At 34.3% G+C, this 18,563-nt stretch overlaps 2 protein-coding genes across 2 annotated transcripts; both read right to left on the bottom strand.

Annotated features, from left to right (window-relative positions):
- Positions 1 to 5,821: 5,821 nt before the first annotated feature.
- On the bottom strand, positions 5,822 to 15,082 carry LOC145106169 (uncharacterized). Its single transcript, XM_079043193.1, has 2 exons — positions 13,583 to 15,082; positions 5,822 to 6,037 (listed from the first exon to the last, which is right to left on the bottom strand). Exons 1-2 carry the CDS (start codon positions 15,080 to 15,082, stop codon positions 5,822 to 5,824), a joined length of 1,716 nt encoding a protein of 571 aa, XP_078899319.1.
- A 496-nt stretch (positions 15,083 to 15,578) lies between these two features.
- Positions 15,579 to 17,809, bottom strand: LOC145106170 (uncharacterized). Its single transcript, XM_079043194.1, has 5 exons — positions 17,324 to 17,809; positions 17,062 to 17,209; positions 16,802 to 16,871; positions 16,197 to 16,694; positions 15,579 to 16,086 (listed from the first exon to the last, which is right to left on the bottom strand). Exons 1-5 carry the CDS (start codon positions 17,807 to 17,809, stop codon positions 15,579 to 15,581), a joined length of 1,710 nt encoding a protein of 569 aa, XP_078899320.1.
- Between the last annotated feature and the right edge of the window lie 754 nt (positions 17,810 to 18,563).

Below are 18,563 nucleotides of genomic sequence, written 5' to 3' on the forward strand. Positions count from 1 at the left end.
AATGGAAATTAGGATTGAAATTTATTAAACACAAATAATAATAATGCAACATTATAATTTACAAATTAATACTTTGATTAATACATGATAATATTCAAATAATATTAAATTAAATATATATATATATATATATATATATATATATATATATATATATATATATATATATATATATATTAAAGTTAATGGGTTGACGGGTTGAAAACGGGTTGATAATTTTTTACCCATCCCAACCTATTTAATTAAATGTGTTAGACGAGTTGACCCATTTAAGTTAAATGGGTTGAAAATCTCAACCCAACCTACTAATTTTGGGTTGGGTTCGGGTTAGGTTGGCGGGTTGGATCGATTTTTTCCAGCTCTAGGTTGAACGCTGGTTGTTGTGCGAATAGCGGGACGTGCGACATGACGGCCATCGGGAAGACAGCTGACCTGCAGGCATTGGTTGTATAACGGATGGTATGGTGCTCGGGCACTTGTGTTGGTCCCTGCCTGCCGTGTGGATGGCTACTGACGAGTTGTTGGTTATGATTGTGTGGTTGGTGCCCTTTGGGGCGTCGTGGTGGTCATCGTGGCCGGTTGTGCCGTTGCAGCGGGTGTCGGTCGCCATAAACTAGCAATGAACTCCGCCGCGGAGCCGACTGGCGGCGTTGTCGGGGTTTGTGATGGGTTTTGAGCATTACAACATTCCTATGGTGCACATGCAACCCTAATGCTTTGGATCTAGGTTTTTCTCAAGTTATACATGCAGATTAATTATCCAAAGCAAAACCCTAGATCTAGCATACATAATTTCGAAATTCATATATATAAAAAGGTTGGAAGATTACCTCACTTGTTATATTGTAATAACAAGAACAATCCTTAACTCTTGAAACTTAGTGCCCCAAGTGTTGCACCTCTAATGGAGTCACAAACACTCAACACAACAGGGATGACTTGGAGAGATGATGAAATCGGCCAGGTTCTCTTAGAATCACATAGGGGCCGAAATCCTTAGGGTTCAGGCGGTTTATATATGGCTAGGTTGCTTAGTCTTCAAGTTGGACTTGAATAAGGAAATCCTAGTTCCTAAATTAAGCCCAAAACAACCCACGGACCTCCTTGGTAAGCCCTTGGACGAAATCTTATGGGGTAACCCATAAATTTCGTCCACTCCATTATTTATCGGTTCCTTTAATCCCAAAATTAATATCAAATTAATTTCTGATCAATTACTAATTAATAATATGATTTCCAAATAATATATTAATCTTATAATATATTAATAAAATCATTTTTACTACCAATTTATTATTCATATAATAAATCATACTCTCTCTCTCCACTAGTTATCCCATCAAGTTGTGTGAGTGAAGGCAACCCAAAAGGATCATGCTACATATCAAATCAAGTACGTACCAAATATAGTTATGGACTTATACACCTAATCCAACAGTCTCCTACTTGGATAAGTCTAATAACTATTATTGCAAGTATGACTTCAGAATCTGATCAGCAATCATAGCTTTCAAAAGCCGTTGTCGAACTATGATCTTATCAGAAACACGTCCTTTAGATAAGGGATCAAATATTCCTCCATTCTACAAGATATCGTATGGACACGAGACATGGATTGTAATCAATCTCTGTCCAATAGTTGTTTCCCGATTTCCAATTTATGACGAATGACTAATTGAACAAATCAAATCAATCTAGGCTTGGACAAGTGCTTAGGGTGTCATCACTAAATCATTGAAGGGCCCACATATATCGCTTTTATCCCTTTAGGGTAAAAGGAACGGATAAACTTTGACTCATATGCTTGTACTATTTACTCATCAAATCACACACAACAATACATTTTATAACATCAAGTTACTGATGCGTTTACGTATTATCAATGCGGAACCGACTTGTAAACAACAACTCATATGTCTCCGTTTCAATAATATAAGATATTATCGTCTCACAATCACTCGTGATAAAATCCATGAAGTGATTCAAATGAGTGTGGGTTTAATCCAATACTCAAATCCTATTTCAAGAGTGCTCATGAACACTGTAGCAAACTTGTGCTATGTCTAAGCACTTAGACAATCTACAGATGAATTCATGACAGTCTTAATTCACTGCTTACTTCCAAAGTATGAATGATTGTGGATGTTTGAATAACCTAGTTATTCGGGAAGTAAAACATGCGAAGTGAAACACAGGAATAACCTAATTCAATATGGTCTCAAATAAAACACTTATTATTTAATCACCATATTAATTAGACCTTATTCATTGTTTACTGTTTCGACTAATCAACTCAATAACTGAATTAAAACAATAGTCATCCCACGCTCTAAGCATGCACACTATGTTTATCTATGGTGCTTCGTTTGTGAAATTAATTGAACACATTTCCAATGATGCTCATTTCACAATTGCTTAATACTTATAAGTGTAAGGATACCAAATTCTTGCCACTACTGGAATCTTGTTAGATCTAAACTTACATGCAATGTTCCTTTTGTAATTTCAAGGCACCAAAGTCACAGAGACTTGGTCAATGATATTACAAAGCTTTCCATTGGAGATTGTTACAAGACAATTCCCCGGAAAAGAAGTCTCACATTCAAGGTACATTCTTTGAACATCCTTCTTGTGTAAAAGTTTCTAACTTACACATAGATTCTTAACATCCAACTCCCATTATGGAAATATTTCCATAATTGTCATATGAATATCCATTCTCAATAGAATCCTATCTATTCAGAATTATATCAACATGGTCCATCAATTACTATACTTCCAACTGTCTACAAGGAACCAATCTTTAGTAAACCTTAGATTTTCCTTTGACAGTTGTTGAACAACTTTAGTCATATTAGTTTTTATTCCTTTTTCTCTCTAATTGCTTTAGGCATTTGGAAAAGTCAGAATAGCCAAATATTATAGCATATGCAATCGATCCTATACCCGAAGCATATGGGATATGATTCATAATGTCTTACATAAAAACATGATACTTAACCAGTCTCTTGCTAAAATCTTTCCATATATAGAATTTCCTATGTTGAAACATTTGAACATTATTTTCATATATGACCATGACTAATTTCAATCTAAACTTTTAGATTCGAAATAAAGTATAAATATTCTCTCCCTTAAATTTTTCTATAGCGAAACAACTTTCAAATTCTGCAACTTTGCAAATTTAGAACTTTGTTTCATATAAATGGCATTGCTAACTTGCAACACTTGACATAATAAGTACGCTCGCACCAGCATAACAATTATGTTCTTACCAGCATAAAGATTATGCTCGACATGTACTCAGAAATCCACTGGACTTCTAGAAATCAATACATATTGACTTTCTTACCAAAGTTCAGATTTCTGATACGTGGTGCTTTGATAAGTCTTTTCCTAGACTTCTCAAGCTCATACACCCTTCAATAGATAGCTTATGTGTGTGTCTAAACCTTTTCAGAACTTATAGCGATAAGTCCCAAATGTTCAAACTATTTGCCATTTCTTACAATTCGAACTATGAAAAGGGATGACGTAATCATACTCAAATTTTAGAACGCAATTGCCACAGCTTCTTACTCTAATCCTTTAAAATCTACTTGTGAAAGTGTTTCCTCACAATCATTTTCATGAAGTAGACAGAAACCTCTTACCTATTAGATTTTATGGTGTATGTGTTCCTATCCATGTGAATTCGTCACTTCCAACCACTATCATAAAGACAAGGCTTATGACAAATTCAAAATTTTATGGACTGAACTCGCTTAATCTTAATTTCTATCCATCCGGCAGCACAAGAGCTTACCAGCGCTTCCAAGTTATTGAGCAGCTCACCTATACAGATCAATGTACTTTCACTGATCAAGGTTCTTTGCCTTATGCAATCAAATGAAAAACCATAGAACTCATAAGCATTTCCAAGTCAACTGGAATAGGCACAGAAATAAGAATGTGTCAACACTATAGGTTATCAACCTTAGGTCGTGTGCTAGTGATTACTAAAAGGTTTATTCTCAATTGTCTCCTGAAATTTTTTCAAGATCAACAAGACTCCCACTGACCTCTTGACATATAAGATTCTCTGTCAAAGAACATTCCTCGACAAACAAATATTCAAGAGTTAGTGTGAGTTCTTATCAAGAAAACACTTCATATAATTGGTCTTAGTTGATCTTTGTTTTAACCAAAACATCACAACTACCAATTTCAAATGTGCTAGAGCAAGAAAACATTTCTACTCCACATTTCATGAGGTGTTGTAAACCTACTTAGAACATGTTACTCAAGGTACAACTTAGAGTAATTAGAGTATAACTCTAAAACTTGCCTTTGAATCGAAGTATGACCCATCTTCTTGATTTAACCATTTCAACAATACCTGATTCCTCTTCTCAGTCATATAAATGAACTAAGGTATCCTTAGAGAATCAATTGTGATATGGTTCCATAATCATTAGGATGATCATAAAACATGATACTAAAGTACTTCTCCTTTCCTTTCAGTCTGCAGAAACTTTTATCTTTCTGCCTAATTGATTCTTCTTATTCGTTCTGCTATACATTGAAACTTTTCCAAACTGTCAGAATTATACTTAATCATATAAGCATAACCATATTTACTAAACTTTTAATAAATTATGACGAATAGTCTTATCGTTCTTTGTGGTGGACCTGACCAGTGCACATCAATGTGTACTAGATCCTTCAGTCCTTCACTTGACTCACATCTACATGTGAACAAGGAATTAGTCTTAATTTCCCAAAGATAAAGGTTCTCATTCATCACACAATACAAGTTGCATGATTCCAAGTTTCTGTTCAATTGAAACTTGGGTGATGAGAATCTGTCCTTATTTGGTAAATTTTTGACACTACCACAAACGATCTAACTAATAATCACATCCATTTACAACATTGCTAACAATATATAAACACCAATTTTCACAAATGTCATTGCAAGGAAACATAAAATAAGACAAAATCAACATTTTTCTTTATTTATAAAATACGGGAAACTTGTCCTTACGATGCAAATTCATACGAAAACTATGTTTCTAAAAATTCCTAAGCAATCTATCATAACTCCTAGGCAACAGCTCAAAATTATGATCATCAAACCATGCGATTGAAATCCATCTCTTCGCGATCAGACTCAGCTTACTCTTTCTTTAAGCTTCCTTTCTTTTCTTCGATCCTACAAAACATCAAAATGCAATCTCATCATATCATGTATTACGAATCTATAAATAGGAACTTAATTGAGTTAGATAGTGGACTTACCAGAAGTAGAGTCACTCATTTTGACTTTACCATCCTTGCGATCCTTCAGGTAGATACGGCAACTTCGCATCCAATGCCCTCTCTCTTGGCAATAGAAACAAACATACTCTTTCAGAATGGTGCATGGGACTATCTCAGACTCAGCCTTTCTCTTTACCATTCGATCAAACGGTTTGACCTTGGCCGATTTCTTTCCATTGGGAAGAGAAAACTTTTCTGGACTTCCAATGTCGCCATTGTCAACGTCCATGGAAGTTTGGGAGGTAGATCTTCCATTCAAATTTGCTTTACCAGTGCGCCAAATCATTGCTGATTCAGCACCGATTAGCAAATATTTCAGATCAATAAGGGTCGCGTCGTGGTCTGTCATATAATAGTCTTTTATGAACTCGCTATATGACATAGGAAGTGATTGAAGAACCAAGTCAACAGCCAGCTTCCTCGAGAAAACGACACCTAACATTCCCAGTCTGTCAACATGCGACTTAATCTCCAAGACGTGAGCACATACAGACTTTCCATCTTGGTGTTTGCTTGCCAATCAGGCTTGAGTGACCTTGACCTTTTCAAGTCCACGAACACGTGGGTCAGGGAGAATTATTGGAGGATGTGGAAGAAGAGACGTATGATTTCTGGTTCCACCAATGCACAAAGAAGGGATTGATCTTTCATCTTGATCGACACGTGGACGATCATCTTCAGAAGAAAAGCCTTTTCCAAAGGATTGAGGAAGACCATCGTTGTCAGAACTAGACATCTACAAAAAAAAGAGAAATTTAAGTTAGTTGATTTAATCCTTGATGTATCACCCAAATGAAATATCAAGGGTAGGACCCAACACAATAATTCACAATTCAGAAGGGGGATGCCGTAATCCAATTATAATTTATTTGAAGGTAGGTAAATGACGATTTACCAATTCCACCACGAAAACGAAATTTTAAACGAATTAGGTTTTAAATGAAATTCCTAGATCTTTTGAGATTCATTGAATTTTTCAATGACATGTTTAATCTTGATTATGCCCTTCAAGTTTGTGACTGGGATACCGAGGATCACAAACAAGGTGTGAATAACCATACAAATTAGCTTGGTACTCTCGATGTCATTTATCAACTAATCAATGTGCCGGTTAACCACACACGCTCAATTAATCAACGATAATTTACGAGAAACCCATTGACATCCTTCATTAGTCCCATATTAGTGTGCTGGTTAACCATACATGCTCCACTAACGACCAATAAGTTGCAATGTGCAATTTCATGGGTTAACATCAAACTCACATTTTCCTAAGATTGGGAATCATAAAAGGTTTAGTTACTTTATAATTCATTATACTTTTAATGAGGATTTAGTGTCCTCTCATACACATTCGGCTAACAACTCTCCACTAGTCTAGAGTGTGGTGGGTAAGAGTGGACACCCAATGGCGGTCATGTTAAAGGCATCTTCCTTAAACACCCCTTATAGACCAGCTTCGTGAATGAGGTCTACTAACGGAAAGACTGGCCTTTTTTATACATACATATATATATATATATATATATATATATATATATATATATATATATATATATATATATATATATATATATATATATATATATATATAAAATTAAACGTTTAATCTTATGTAGTATAGGGTGTATTTTAAACTTTTAAAATACTAAGGTTTAATCCTTTAATGAATTAAGCTTTTAATTTAATTAGATTTAAATCTATCTATGGATTTATCAATTGTCTTTTAATTAAATACTATTAATTAATTAATTAATAAAATCCACGATGGTGTATTTTTAAACTATTCAAAAATACTAGGGTTTTAATTTTAATTATAAATTTCGAAAATTAAACTATTTAATTTAAATTTAAAAATTAAAATAAAATAATTGATTTAATAATTATCTATTAATTAAATCAATTGAGGATTATCCATTAACTTAATCAAGATAATTTAATCTAATCCCAACCCCCTAATCTTCGAAAATGGGAGGGATAAAATTAGCTTAGTTAAACAATTAACAAGATAATTCCTAAAAAATATGAACCCTATCCTTATCCCTAAATATTCGAAAATCACTAGACTTGGGGAGGAAGGCAAGGGTTTCACCCGTTACCTTATTTACGAAAATTCTAAGGGTTAGGAAACCCTTAATTTTCTAAACTTGAGGCCAAAGGAAAGGGTTAAAACCCTAACCATAAAATCGAAAAACTAAGGCTATAAAACCCTAATTTGCAAAAATATGCAAGGCCAATGGTTTACTTGCCATGAACCCTAATTTTGTCAAATTCAATCAATTGCATCAAATACAATAGAAAACAACATAGTCTCTGATACCACTGATGGGTTTTGAGCATTACAACATTCCTATGGTGCACATACAACCCTAATGCTTTGGATCTAAGTTTTTCTCAAGTTATACACGCAAATTAATTATCTAAAGCAAAACCGTAGATCTAGCATACATAATTTCGAAATTCATATATATATAAAAAGGTTGTAAGATTACCTCACTTGTTATATTGTAATAACAAGAACAATCCTTGACTCTTGAAAGCTTAGTTCCCTAAGTGTTGCACCTCTAATGGAGTCACAAACACTCAAAACAACAAGGATGAGTTGGAGAGATGATGAAATCGACCAGGTTCTCTGAGAATCACACCGGGGCCGAAATCATTAGGGTTCCGGAGGTTTATATATGGCTAGGTTGCTTAGTCTTCAAGCTGGACTTGAATAAGGAAACCCTAGTTCCTAACTTAAGCCTAAAGCAACCCACGACCCTCCTTGGTAAGCCCTTGGACGAAATCTTATTGGGTAACCCATAAATTCCGTCCACTCCACTTACAAGGAGTCCTAAGCCTAGCTTCACAACTATCAATGATTTGCAAAACAGCCCCTCAATTATTAATCAATTCATTTAATCCCAAAATTAATATCAAATTAATTTATGATACTAATTAATAATATGATTTCCAAATAATATATTAATCTTATAATATATTAATCAAATCATTTTGAGTAGCAATTTATTATTCATATAATAAATCCTACTCTCTCTCTCTCTCTCTCTCTCTCTCTCTCCACTAGTCATCCCATCAAGTTTCATGAGTGAAGGCAACCCAAAAGGACCATGCTACATATCAAATCAAGTACATACCAAATATAGTTATGGGCTTAGACACCTAATCCAATAGTTTGTGCTAGCGGCTATCCTTCCAGTGTCGACGGACCGCTTCCGTCGAGGGACTGTATTGGTCGAACCGGGCTAGTGGTGTCATCTTCTTGCCGCTGCGGTCCTTTGTCCGTCATTTTCGGTGCCTGGTGTCGTTGAGTTGGTTTTGCAGGACTGAGTGCAAGCCCGGATGGTGCCAATTGTTGTGATATGTCACCGGCTTAACTCCGTCTTTCCGAGGGGTGGAAATGAAGTGGTGTCCAGAACGAGGCTCCGACGATCAAGTTGGTGAGAGTCTGTCATCGTCAGTCGTCGTCCGGGAGGTTGTCCCGAAATGAGGCTCCGACGATCAAGTTGATGAGAGTCTGAGAGAGAGTGGGTTTAAAGCGTAAAGAAAGTGTTAAAGGGTTTTAGATATTGGCCCCTTCTCTTAAGGGGGGTGGGGGAGAAGGGTGCCTTTTATACCTGTGGTTAGGGGGAACAGATCCCCGACAATATCTTCTACCTTTTCTGTTTTGGCAGGGGCTAATGGCCTTTCATTGGAGGATCATGTTCCATGGGTGGTTGTTCGCTATTAGTACAGATTCTGCCAGAAGCGGTGTCCAGAGCACTACACTTGTCGCTCTGGGGAACTCTTGGTACTATTTTGTCTTCAACGTTAGCCTTGGCGCTTGGGCACCAAGGAACGGAAACGAGGTCTTGATGGTGAGGGTGAAGGCCCGACGTTAGTCACGCGTTGCTCCTTGGCCGATCCATCTGTCGAACTAGCAGATCCATTATTTTTGAAGGATTCCCGGTGGGATACGTCAACAATATGTATTTAGTCACATATAACTAGATACATATGTTTTATATGTATCTAAGCACATATGATTTATATGGACATAATTAGTTTTTGTCTAAACAAATCATATGTGATTAGATACATTTTATCACATGTGACTAAATACACGAGAATAACAAAAGTTTATCTTATATACAAAAATCATATGTGATTAGACATATATAATCACATGTGATTATCTATTTTAATTACATACGATTTTTATGAACAATATTCCTTTTTGCGTTTTCTATTGATTAGTTGGTCTTGTGTATTTAATCACTTGTGATTATATGTATCTAATTACATATGATGTATGTGGAAAAGATTTGTTTTCACGTTTTTATTCAACAGTTGTTCACGTAAATATAATTACACGTGATTATATGTCTGATGTATCTAATCACATATGCTTTATATTGAAGGATTCAATTTCGCGTTTTCATTACAATAATTTTTTTTCATATATTTAATCACATGTCATTACATGTATTTAATCACATATCGTTAATGTGGACAAAAAACAACTATTAATTCGAGAACGCGAAAAAGAATCTTGTAAATATAAATCATATGTGATTATATACATATAATCACATGTGATTAAATACGTATAATCACTTACGATTAAATACATATAGTCAATTGTGATGAAATACAAGACAACAACTATTTAATCGAGAACAAGAGAATGAATCGTGTCCATTCAAATCATATGTTATTAGGTACATTTAATTACATATGATTAAATACACGAGACCAAATATTGAATAAACAATGCGAAAATAAATTATGTGCACATAAATCATATGTGATTAGAGATATATAATCACATGTGATTATATGTATTTAATCACATATGATTTATGTGAACCTTATTTATTTTCGCGTTTTCGATTCGTTAGTTGGTCTCGTGTATTTAATCATATTTGATTATATACATATAATCATATGTGATTAAACCCAACACCTACCACCACCCTCCACCGTCACCCACCACGACCCTATGAATTTTAATCACATTTTATTCAAAGTTGTTCTCTTGTATTTAATTATATATGATTTAAAACACGAGAAAAAGGTTAGTGGATAAATAATGCAAAAAGAAATCTTAGGTGGTAGTGGGTAGTTCGTAGTGGTAGGTGTTGGGTTGTAGGTGGACGGTGGTGGTGGTGTTGGGTGGCGGTGATGATATATATTTTTTAATCACATATGATTTATGTGGACACGATTCATTTTTCATTGTCCATTCAATAGTTGTGCTCCTATACTTAATTACATGTGATTATACGTATCCACTCATATATGACTTATATGTAGAATATTTGTTTTTTGTGTTTTCGATTAAATACTTTTTCTCATGTATTTAATCAAATGTGATTATATGTATCACATTTCATTAATGTGGACAAATATTTGCTTTTGCGTTCTTGATTCGGTAGTGTTTTTTGTATATAATCACATGTGACTAAATATATAAAATAAGCTGTGATTAAATACACAACAAATCATATGGGATTAGATACATATATATCATATGTGATTAAATGAAATGGGATTATATATATTCAATTACATATGATTAATCACATGTGATTATATGTATTTAATTATATATGATTTTATATATCTAATCACATATTATTTAATTACATGTGATTTAATCAAATATGATTATATGTTTATAATCATATATTACTTAATCACATATGATTTATTGATTCAAGTTATTATTATTATTATTATTATTATTATTATTATTATTATTATTATTATTATAATTATTTAGTCACATGATTTTATATATTTAATAACATATATTTTTGTTCTTGTATTTAATCACATGCAATTTTATATATTTAATCACATATGATTTATATGGATAAATTTTTTTTTTTCAATTACTACATTTTTTAGTTTTGGTATGCATTAAAATGACCTAATCCATAAAAAAGTTTGTTTAGAAAACAAAATTGTTTTAAAAAAAAAGTTACCACACTCAAATGTAAATATTTATAAAATAGCTTTAGTGTTAATAAGTTGGAAATGAAATTCGTTTATGGATAAAGAATCCAGAATAAAGTTGAAGATTCGTTTTCGTATTTTCTATTCAATAATTTTTCTTTTGTATTTTAATCACGTGTGATTATATTACGTTAATGAGATATGATTAATTTGGATAAAGAAAAAATATCGAATCGAGAACGCAAAAGGGAATCTTATGCACATAAATCATTTCTGATGAAATACATATAATCACTTGTGATTAAATATACGAGAACAATTTTTGAATCGAGAACGCGAAAAGAATCTTGTGCACATAAATCATATGTGATTAAAAACATATAATTACATGTGATTATATGTATCTAATCACATATAATTTATGTAGGCATGATTCATTTTTGCGTTCGCGATATAATAATTATGTATCTAATAACATATGATTAAAATGGACAAAAATCTTTTTTATTTATCTCCGAGTTGAATCACTTGTCTTTTTCTATTTATATTATATTAAAACTCAATATTTTTCATATTAGATAATTATATTAGATAATTAGCCTTATGTATATTTTCTTAAAATACAATTCAACCTATCGGATTAAGTTTACAAAATTTGAATTTCATTATAATCAATGAAAATACATAATATGAATAATTAAAATAATAAACTTTAAAAATAATATTAGATTCATCAAGTATCGGTTATGAGCACTAAATATGATTTAGCATTTAAAGTAACTCTAATTTAATGAAATTAACCGATGTTACTATTTTAATAAAATAAGCCCGACCGATTGTAAAGCTATTAGCCCATGGAAAGTATTCTAAAGCTATTAGCCCATATAATAGATAAACCTAATTTTAACCTAATTCATTTTAAATGGAATCGACGAAACGCAACAGTTGCCGTTGAGAACCATTTCCATCTCCGACCACTCTTATTTCCCTGACGACATCCATCTCTATCTCCGATCACCACATCTTTCCCCGACGACTTTGAATCTGTCAATTCCTCCGTTTAGCCGCATTCCAATCACCTCATTTCAACTTCTCAAAACTTCCGTGGAGACCGGTGACAATCAACTCTCCGACGAAGCTTTGTACTCCGATGACTCTGACTTAATACCAAACTCTAATCGATGATGTTGCTTCAGTAGCTGTAACCGAGCTTAAGAATATCAACACATCTTAACCGCATCAATGTAAGAACGGTCAAACGATACAAAGTAACATCTAAGAAATTTGGTACCGAGAGTCGTAGGATCACATCACCGGTGAGAAAATAGGAAAATAAAAGGCGATACCTCCTGATGAGTTAATAAACATCGCCGAAATTTTTAGGTTCCATATTTTGCAGCTTCGTGGCGTTTCATTGTAAGCTAATTCACAAATTCGTCGATACTTTCAGCGTTTCTGATGGCGTTCCGATGAATCTGGTGATGGTCCGATGATTCTGACGCCATTCTGGTGATTTCGATGACTTTCTGATGGATCTGAAGGTTTATCCGGAGGTCAGTGGTGGTCCAGCTTCATTATACGATGATATTGGTAGAGTGGTGGTGGAGTAGGAGTAGGGTTAGGTTTGGTCGTTCTGACAGTGGTTTGGTAGTTTCGGCGGTGGTCGGTGGCGGTCCGGTGGTGCAGATTCGTGTAATACTATCGAGAGTGAAAAACATAATACGGTGGGTGGGATGCGGACGTAGGATAGGGGTGATATTTTTTTGTGAATAATAATACTAATAACTAAGAAGTAATTTTTTTTAAAAAAAAAAATAAGTGGCTGAGAAATGTTTTCAATTGTTCTAAATTAGGAAATATTCTGATTTGAATATATATATATATATATATATATATATATATATATATATATATATATATATATATATATATATATATATATATATATATATATATATATATATATATATACTAGTCATTTACCCGCACCAAGCGACGGGTGTGAATCGTTTCATTCGGAAATTATTTCTATTCGGAAAGTTGTATGATTGGGCACCCAACTTTGACATGATAGTAATGAAAAGGTAAACCCCTAACATTAATCTAATTTGCTTTGGAATATGGTAACTTGTAAATTTGAACGGTCTACGCATCTATAAAGGCAATTAGTTCGTTTGCGCAAATAGTTTACTACATCTAAAAAATTATAATTAAGAGTCATGCTAACAGAAACAAAAACAATGAAAATTAAAAATTAAAAGTTGGGATTCCTTACAAATGTATATGAAGATATGCAATTGATTGTGCATTATTAATCGTGCAACACTTCTTTATTCACCACATTTGATGTATAGACTTCACCATCGTTGAATTGTCCATCAAGGATCACTAATACTTTTGTATTGACGCGTGAAATCCCTCTAGATAATGCCACATAAAGTTGGCCATGTGAGAAAACCGATTCTGGAAGATAAATTCCTACATTTGGAATTGTTTGTCCCTGAGCTTTATTGATTGTCATCGCAAAACATAATCGAATTGGAAATTGTTTTCTCTTCAGATTGAACGGGAACATGTCCTCATCAGATGGACATAGTGGTATCCTTGGCAAAAATACCCTCTTTCCAGCATGTTGGCCAACAGCTATTTCGGCATCAATCACATTGTGCTGAAAACTTTTACAAATCAATCGGGTGCAGTTATACAATCCATTTGATGGGTCAAGATTTCGTAACAGTATTATCGGACATCCAACTTTCAGTCGTAGGTAATGAGGGGGTAAACCACTAACACTGAGCGTGTTCAAGAATTCCACAGGATAGAAGTTATTTATATCGTCTATAGCTTCATCAAAACTGTAGTAAATTCTCTCTTCTCCAATGAATCGGTCAATCAAACGATCATTAATCTCATCGACGCTATCATTTCTTGTGGATAATATTGCACGGGAAATAATATAATTTGATTTAGATCTATTAATTTCCAAAGATGGAAAGATTGCATCAATCAAAGCATTCAATGACTTTTCTTTTTCGGTGAAGGGAATTACCATATCATTAGGGATACGGATAAAGTTTTCATGCACTGTTTCTTCAACTCCATCACCGACACGTAACAGAAAATCTGAGAACCATGGATCGGTTAGTGCTCTCATATTTATAGTTAATCGCAACTTGATAATCGAACACCAAAGAGGCGACATGCGTATGCTCGAATCCACGGTTTGTGCTCGTGTTCCACGTCTAACGACCGGCAACACTTGTCTGAAATCACCTCCCAAAACCATTATCTTTCCACCAAATGGGAGCATCACCCCAGTGATATCTTTCATTGTACGGTCAACCACCTCCAATGCATGTCTTTTAGCCATCGACGCTTCGTCCCATGCGATTACCTTTGCAATCCGAAGTAGTTGAGCAATACCACTTTGTCTTGAAATCATGCAGACTGAGTTATTTTCAAGATTGAGAGGAATTTTAAAGCGAGAGTGAGTTGTTCTCCCCCCAGGCATGTTATTAGCCGCAACACCCGATGAAGCGGTTGCAAGTGCAATATGACCACACGAACGAATATTAGCAAGTAGAGCTTTGTACAAAAATGTTTTTCCTGTTCCACCAGGACCGTCTATGAAGAACACTCCAGGAATATCATTATGGACATGCCGCATGATCTCATCATATGCAAATTTCTGTTCAAGATTAAGAAAATATATTGCTTGTAAATGTTCAGATTCTAACACTATAGAACACTCTTCTTGTACCTCACGAAAAACTCCAGATTCTAAATCGACATTTTCATTTATCTGTGGAAGATCAAAATCATCAATATTGTCCCCCATTGATTGTATGAATACCATGATGTCAGTGAGGACCATATTCTGGACTCTCTCAACACTTCCGTATTGTCGCCTATAATCTTCTGAAAGAGCATTCTAATGGTCATCCCATAACTTACGAACATCTCCTGGCTCACAAAAACTCAATATCGTTGCAAATAGCCTTCTAAGAGCATTGGGAAATTGAAAGAAAGATGCCTCTGTAAGACATTGAGATAAACCATCATCAGACTCTATTAACCCTCTTTCAAGAGCTGCTTTACGAAATGTTGGGTGTTTTACGTTGTTGACTGTGTAGAGATCTTCAAAACATGTTGGGCCACAAATATGTGATAAAAGTAGGCGAAGGTAGTATCGCTCTCCTTCAGCGGGATTAGCAGAAACCAAACGACCTCGCATTAATCCTAGTTTTCAACAATTCCAACGATGTGAGCTCAGATCCCATGTAAATTGTTTTGGAAAATATTTGTATTTATATTGTCTCGCATTGATATATTCTTTATTTTTTAGAAAAAAAAGCAGTCAACATTGATCTCTTATCTTTCTCTTTTTCAACAACGCTAGTCAACATATCATCCTCACTGAACCTAACAATTTGTTGATTTGGGAGATGCACTTGCAACGCTATCACAAAAGGGTGGATCTGAGAAAGTGGGAAGCTAAAAATCCTCCAAATTGCCTCGGGAGGCGAGACATATCGTGCATCTTGAAACCGTTTTATCTCATTAACTACAACAGGTTGTCCATCCGGATCAATATTGATAACTTTTTTGTCATGACCCTTGTAAATATACTTAAACACATATTTCACAGAGGTTATACTCGAGCAGACCTCAACATTCATATGACAGTTAAACATCATTATCAACTTTGGGTTATACGGGACCACCCATCTGTTATCCATCTTATTGCCTCGTATGTCCACCTTTATACCATTATCTCTCCTTCGGTACACATGATATGATTTCTTTCCTTGTAATGTTGTTTCATTGAATTGTCGAGGGTATCTAAAACGACATTTTTTTGCTCATTCTTCATACAAGGACAGTCAGAGTTTAAGCTACCGCAAGGACCGTGAATCATGTGTGAGACGACTAATTCGTGCATTTTAGGATACTTTTGTGGGTCTAGAATTTCAGCACAAACTATTTTGTCGTAATGGTCTGCATTAGTAAGCTTGTGTGGAGGTCTCATTATCATGAGGAAATGTGCATGTGGAAAACCACGTTTTTGAAACTCAATGACATAAACGTACTCACCCACCACGCCAAGGATGTGCTTCGTGAAGAGTTGTTTCTTAAGATACTCGAACTTAGCACGAAAAACTCTAGACACAAGGTCCGAACGATCTTGAGCCGTCTGCCAAGGGAGTAACTCATCTTTTATTTCATGCCAGTTTGGATTGCATGTCATAGTAAGGAATACGTCAGGCTTACCATCATCTTGAACTAAAGTCATGGCATCAAGAAATCGTCGCCGCATGTCACGGGGACCTCCGATGAAACTTGCTGGCAACACAACACGTTGCCCTATCATAGTCGGTCGAACCTCACCGGCATTAACACAGTCCACAACACCTTGGTATAAATCTGCTCTTATTTTGGACTGGTTTTTTCTACAAAATTCCAAACGTGAAGTCTCAAGCTTGATGTAGATATCTACAACAAATTGTTGTAGTAATCTCCCCCCCCCCCCCCCAACAAAATTACATTATAATTTGACCGGATTTGAAACTTATAACAATAGTACTCTCGCATACTTATAGTATTCCACCCTCTTTTTGTATTAGAGTCTACACAATGTTGATTCCGTGAAAAAACAAATAATGATATGTACAAAATGTATGTTTGTGAGTTTAACTAAATTTTAAAAAGTTATGATATGTGTATCTTCTAAATCCCCCTCGATATCTTCGTCGTAATTACTAATATTATTGATGGGAAATCCATGTCTTGGAATATTAGAATGACATCCAGACTCACCATTAGGAAAAAACAAAGGATAAGACAATGGATCATAACATCCCCAGTAAGCTTGAATTGTTTGTGCTTTGTCTAATCTGCCATACACGATAATACTTCGTTTATATGCAGTTATGTTGTCATTACCTTCAACCCAAATACCCGCGACCTGAGATTTTTATCATATAAACGATATGATTAAATATGATATGTAATATGCACAATTGTATGTCATACATGATATATTTATTTTATAATTAGTAGACAATAATTATTATGATACCTGAGATGTGGTCGGACGGTTGTAGACCCTTTGGTCAAGTTCTACTGATGCATTTAAAGTGACTCTGTAATTGTCAAGTGGCCCTAGATCAGCAAGTCTTCGAAATGTTTGCACGTATGGATTTGTAGCAAGAACATGGGTCAAAATTTTAATGACACTTCTATTAAGATTTGGTTTTCGGAGTCTATACGAAATCTCAGTGTCAGCATCATAAAAATACAACTGTAAGTGCTTAGGGTCTCCATTCTTTGGAACTAACTGATCGATTATGTGATATATTGCTCCATGCGCACAAAAAGTATATACTTCGGATGTCATATTGGTCATTGTTTTATCCACATCTACACCCATTGATGCGAATGAGAAATTTGTGTTGTATGCACGTATGTTGAGTCTGAACATTTTGCTTAGTTCAGAATCGGATGTGTAAAGATTTCGTAATTCTTCGTGAATATCGGAGAATGCCAACTTTGTCTTTCCCGACATGCAAAAAAAGCTGGGAATTCAAATTGAAATCGTTTTGCTCCGCAATGAACACATGCATTTTGGACTTTTAATACATTATGCTCCATATGCATACCATCATAAACAAAAATATATGGATCTTCTTGGAGCATGTTGTCTCGCATAATTTGTCCTCTGTTTAGTTCCTTCCGTCATTCATAATAATTTTTATTATGAATTTTCCTCATCTGTTCAATTCTTACAACATCATTAGTAGTTCCTTCATTAATATTCATTTGATTTGCAACAACATTCGGCATAATTGTCGTAGATCGGCTACTTCCTTCACCATTAGCTATTCTTCTCCGTTTGTTTTCCTTTTGTCGTGCATAATATTTTCTATTGTAGTTTTTTCGTTTTTCTGCTACAAATATTATTTGACGAAATATGAAAAAGTTAGTTTTTAGAATCATGCGTTTATGAAATATCCTAAGTTTTTTGAAACATAACCAACATAAAATTAAAAAAGTTAATGTATATATAGATTAAAGAATGATACCACATTGTACCGCTTCCTTTCGTGTTTCATCTTCGGTCTTCGTGGAACCTAAAAAGAATAATAAATAATACTATTAATCATACTAAATTGTTCTAGTGAGATAGATAGTGACCTTTATGCTTACAAAAAACTAAATTAAAATAAAACTTCATCTTAGACTTTAATCCATTTATCATCATTGGTTATCATATTTACCTATTTTACAACAAAAGTTGTTGGTTTTAATTTTTTTTATCA

This window comes from Lactuca virosa, chromosome 4 (genome assembly GCF_052849685.1).
Source record: "Lactuca virosa cultivar CGN04683 chromosome 4, Lactuca_virosa_CGN04683_v6, whole genome shotgun sequence".
Classification (NCBI taxonomy): domain Eukaryota; kingdom Viridiplantae; phylum Streptophyta; class Magnoliopsida; order Asterales; family Asteraceae; genus Lactuca; species Lactuca virosa.